The following is a 5,476-nucleotide window of genomic DNA, read 5'->3' as shown; positions in this document are numbered from 1 at the left end:
AAAAAAGCGTTAAAAAACTAACATAGTGTTAGGTATTAACTAGTTCAAAACCAGTTCGGTTCCGAGTTCACCATTGTAGGTTCGGGGCTCCCAAATAGAACCGGTCGGCTCAGTGTAATAATGAAATTGAATTGGTAAAGGCTGATTCTAAGTTTTTGGAACCGGGCTCGGTTCCCTTATTCATGGTATGGGAACCATATTGGTCTCTTTGAACTGATGGAGTGAGGTCTATTTGGATTGATTCCCCAATGAACAATTTTGATTGCTCATCCTTCTTAATCATGTAAGCCAGAAAATTACACGAGCTAGCTCCAAAGAGATAGATGAAATGGATAATGACGCAAATGATTTATGAACTTAGATCTAATATACAATGTGGTCCCTGAAATTTTAATTTGCGTAATATACTTCCTGAAATTTATTTAAATCTACAATGTGATTCATGAATTTTAAATTTGTTCAATGCGGTTCCTGACTTTTGGTGTGCGTTCAATTTAATCTTTTTAGTTCAAGGGTTAAATTGAACACGTACCAGAAATTTAAAGATTATATTGAATAAATTTAAAGTTTAGAGAGATATTAAATATTGAGTTAAAATTTAATAATTAAATTGAACAAATTAAAAATGTAATAAGCAATTTTCGTAAATCTTTTGATGCTTTGGCCTACTCCATTTGTCAACTTCCTGTCAAGCCAACGAAAAATATTCCTCCTTGTCTCTCTGTCTCTCTCTTATCGCCGTCCTCGTCGTCCGCCGTCAGTCTCAAGTCCACCACTCCCTCCCACTCACAGCCTGCACGAAATCTGCATCGCCCGTTCCAGCTCGAATCCTCCGGCGACGTTCCCCCGATCAACCTTGCCGGAGCGATGGACGCCGGCTACCTGGGGCTTTTCACGGAGGAGACCTCTCTGTACAACCGCATTGTCCTGGGCGGCCTCCTGCCGGCGTCGGCGTGGGAGCCGATGCCCCGCTTCCTCCAGACCTGGCTCCGCAACTACATCGGCGGAACCCTAGTCTACTTCCTCTCCGGCTTCTTGTGGTGCTTCTACATTTATTACCTCAAGCGCAATGTCTACGTCCCTACAGGTCGTTTCTCTTTTCTCTTCTCTCTCTCTGGGTTTCTATCTAAAGTTTTCTTTTTCCTGATTCTCCTCATGGCATGATGAGCTTCTGTTCTTTTAACACTCGGTATTCATTAACACAAAGAGGGTGGGGGTGGTTGTTAAGTTGATGTGCTTACATTACTGGAATGAATTTGCTCTAGAGATGTGATGTTGATGTGTTATTGTGCGTGTGAATGACGCAGTATAACTCAAATTATTTGTTTGTGTTTCCTTCCATTGGACGATTCCTAGAAACACTGTTCTATTTTTCTATTGTGGGTTTGATTTCGATTAGTTTCATCGATCTCACTTCATCTCCTAGATTGGTTACTTGCTTCCTTCGAAATGGCTCAATCATTTAATTTGTTCCAGGTTAAATGGATGGTTGTTGCAGAATATCTTAGAATCTTACCTGCTGTAAGTGCTGTTAATAGCCGCTTTATGCTTTCTAAAAGATTTTATATTTCATTTGCTTCCGTGACCTGTAAAGGTTTTCTTTTTTCCCCCCAGATATTTAGATGGCTGGACCATTGTTTAAAAAATTCTGTGCTTTGATGCATTTTTTTTTTCTTTCAAAGTACTTAGTTTGGTTTTTAGATGTTGTGCTATGCAGTTTCTACCTTACTTCATGATCTGTGAGATGTGTCCTGCAGATATTTCATATTTTTCCCTTTTGGAATTCCCTGGTATTTTGCTATAAACAATCCAAGTAACTTCTAGGGCATCTCCATCATCAATTTCAAATGGGGGGTGCTGCTAATTCAGCAAGCATCAGAATCTGTAATTTTGTCCCCTCTGGATCTTGACATTTAACCATTCATAGGCTCAGCATAACTGGGTGGCATTTAACAGGTTATGAATCAGCTTATTAATGCATCTTTCATTCATTGAGAAGACACTTTGACTTGTTTCATGCTTTAAAGACTGTGATTCAGTTCAGCTGATCATCAAGCAAGTCTGCAAGTTGGCTCCCTGTCGACTATTTTTTGTGAAGCAAATGGCAGTCATCAACATTCTCTCTAGGGCTAAAGTACTATGTGACTGCTTCTTTGCTGATAGTATTCTGGAAGAGAGAACTTTACACACTATTTTCAGTGTGAGAGTATGGTATATGCACTTTTAGTTGGGCTAGCCTACGTTATTCTTGTCGATTAAAGCTCAGTAATGATTTGTGGGTGCTAAGACTGTTGTGTAATTTTTTTTGGTTCTGTCAATTTCTCTTGCTGCAGATGAGATTCCTACGAAGAAGGCAATGCTCTTGCAAATTTATGTTGCTATGAAGGCAATGCCATGGTACTGTGCTCTTCCTACATTTTCTGAATATATGGTTGAAAATGGATGGACGAAATGCTATTCAAGAGTAAGCGATGTTGGTTGGCTTGCTTACATTGTGTACATGTCAATTTATCTTGTACTGGTGGAGTTTGGGATATATTGGATGCACAGAGAGCTGCATGACATTAAACCTCTTTACAAGTATCTCCACGCGACACATCACATCTACAATAAGCAGAACACGCTTTCTCCTTTTGCTGGTGAGATCTCAGTCGACTAAGTGCAGTAACATGCCCTTTGTTGGTTGACTTTATTTTTGTGCAATCATGCAAATGACTGTGCATTTGCTTACTTTTATTTTGTTCAATCAATAGAATCAAGTTTTACAATTATGTTCTGCTGCTGCTTAGTTTGAGTGCCACACCTTATCGGAACAGTATTTGGTATTGTACTCGTGCTCTGTTAGTTTGTATTGATTGATGCAATCTGAGAACTTAGCATACAGTGTCCTTGGATCATTAGATACTAGAATGTAACTGGACCTATAAAACAAGTATAATTAGGTTTGGGTAGCAAGATGCCTGGAAGATGTTATTGAAGATCTCCTTTTCTTTCGTGGGTATGTCAGATTGTATATTCTATTCACTCCTCTTTTGTGTCAGCATGCCACCCCTTCTTGCCGTTCTTATTTAATTGAAGTACCTTTCTAGATAAATGTTACTAAATCCTTCTCCTTCCATAGTTCTTGATATTAAAGGACAAGTTGCAGACTTCTCCTGCCCTGCACAACTCTTTGAAAGCAAGGATAGGGTGATAAGTTGATCAAATGTATATTGTGACCCTGCATTTTGTAATGATATGACAAGACAAAAGTACTGCTTTGAGCTCATAAGACCTACTTTCTTGTGAGAGAGAGCGGGTCTAGTTGCTTGCGATGACTCTTGAGTTTTAGGTGTAGTTTTCCGGTTTTATTGCAGTTTGACATATGCATTAACTAGATCTGCATATGTTTCGAATCTTGGGTCAAGTTGATTGCGATGCCTCTTGAGTTTTAGGTGTAGTTTTCTGGTTTATTTCGGTTTGACATTTGCATTAGTTATGATCTGCATGTGTTTCCATCTGACTGCATTTGAAAAAAAACTAACAAAGAGTGGACTATATGTTATGGTATTGGACTTCGGAATCATAATTCAAATACTTTCGTTTTCATGTTTACTTGAAAGACAACCCCAGCCCAAGCTGCTGGCCATGGTGTTTCTTTTAACTTCTATTTTGACTTTCACAAGTTGGTTTTTGATGCTGAAATAAGTTAGATCACAATTAGAAGGTAGAAACAGAAGTTAGGCCATCAACCTCCTATCTACGCCTTTAGTTTGCTGAAACAAAGTTGGATGACATTTTAGAAGTGGCATTATGTATGAAGTATAGTGAATTTCACGTAAAATCTAGCTGCATACAAAATTACATATCTGTAGGAGGGACAATAGGTCCGTGATAACATGGTCTCTGAGCCACCTTGGCCCTGGCAAGATGTGTAGTGCACTTGTCTGGTGAGCACTTTGTGCAGTAATGTACATTCCCAATGTCAGTTTAAAAAATTACGAAGCACTGTATATTGGTCATATCTGCGATTTTTCAAATTGGAGTGCAATTCATCCTAGGACCGAGTTTCCTTGGGTTTTTTGTACTCAAGATGCAGTTCCCTTGGGAAAGAAATTCTTGATACACCCATGCAATTACTCTTCCCAGCATAATTCCTACTTAGCAGCCATATTTCTGAAGGTATCAAGTTATGCACGGGAAGGCATCTGCAGATCATGGAGAAGATCTCATTGGCAATCTGAAAAAATGGTTGCATTGATGGATTATTTGTCGGAGCCGTTTTGTGTTATCTTTCGCCAATATTGTTTACCCATCTGTTAGTGGCAATTAAATGTGTTACTAGTTACTGCTAATGTTCGCCTTCTCTTCCCATTTCTTCATGTACTGCATTTTTCTTGTTCCTTGTCTCACCTAGAATGATGCTTATGCTATGTTTTTCTCCATGCCCTCACCCTGCCAACAAAACAATCCCTCTCCTTTTCGTCTCTTTTGTTCATATTTTCATGTATGCATAAAGTACAAGACTAATCATAAGTTGTTTCTTTATTTTAGGCTTGGCATTTCATCCTCTAGACGGGATACTGCAGGCAGTGCCACATGTTGTGGCACTATTCCTTGTGCCGACCCATTTTACAACGCACATCGCTCTCCTATTTCTTGAGGCTATATGGACAGCGAATATCCACGACTGCATCCATGGTAAGCTTTGGCCTGTAATGGGTGCTGGTTATCACACCATCCACCATACCACATATCGCCATAATTATGGCCACTACACCATCTGGATGGACTGGATGTTTGGAACACTCCAAGACCCCATAGATGATGGATCCAAGAAGGTGATGTGAATTATGAAAGGCTTTGTGCTAATTGTTGTCCAAATTCTTGTTTGACTTTGGTACTTGAATTTCCATTTGCATTGCTTCTTAATTGTGGCACTTGCATGTAAATGATGTTGCCTGTTAAGATGATCTGGCGTCCTGGACTAGCAAAGACCTTTTAAGTAGAAGAGAAGATATATGCTGCAAATTATCTGGCTCTTAATAGCATAAATAGGTGACAGACTCAATGTCCATCGTCAATGCGAATGACAGAAATGTAGAGAAAGTAGATCCTGAGTGGCTTAACTTCTAGTGAACAATACTGGCTTGCCTATATGTTCAGGTATTTTGGCTTCTCTGTATCGGAAGGGGCCTTAAATCGTATCGAGTATAATGGTCGAATTTCGGTCATGTGGATGATCAATAAAGCAGAGTTTCTTATGATAAAGTGGGGTTGGCTATTCTGGTTTAGAAGCAATGCTTCTCTGTGAATGTACGCAGTGTAAATGGGACTACTTCAACTGTCAAACTCTCTCCATAATGAATTCACAAAGAGAGTGCAGACTGAAACTGCAGCTGCAGTTTTATGTGGTATGATGGAATTGCAGTCTTCTCACGCACCAGTACGTGAATCATTGATCAGGTGCCAACCTTTTACATGTGTTCTGGATCTG

General features: G+C 39.5%; 1 protein-coding gene across 1 annotated transcript; it reads left to right on the top strand.

Annotated features, from left to right (window-relative positions):
* The first annotated feature begins 745 nt into the window (after positions 1–745).
* On the top strand, positions 746–5,091 carry LOC115745407 (delta(7)-sterol-C5(6)-desaturase-like). The gene is made up of 3 exons (XM_030680934.2): positions 746–1,087; positions 2,334–2,639; positions 4,534–5,091. Exons 1-3 carry the CDS (start codon positions 868–870, stop codon positions 4,827–4,829), a joined length of 822 nt encoding a protein of 273 aa, XP_030536794.1. The 5' UTR covers positions 746–867; the 3' UTR covers positions 4,830–5,091.
* The last annotated feature ends 385 nt before the right edge of the window (positions 5,092–5,476 follow it).

The sequence above is a fragment of the Rhodamnia argentea genome, chromosome 8 (assembly GCF_020921035.1).
Source record: "Rhodamnia argentea isolate NSW1041297 chromosome 8, ASM2092103v1, whole genome shotgun sequence".
Lineage (NCBI taxonomy): Eukaryota > Viridiplantae > Streptophyta > Magnoliopsida > Myrtales > Myrtaceae > Rhodamnia > Rhodamnia argentea.
The sequence above is the reverse complement of the archived record's forward strand: the minus strand, read 5'-3'. Positions and strand labels throughout refer to the sequence as shown.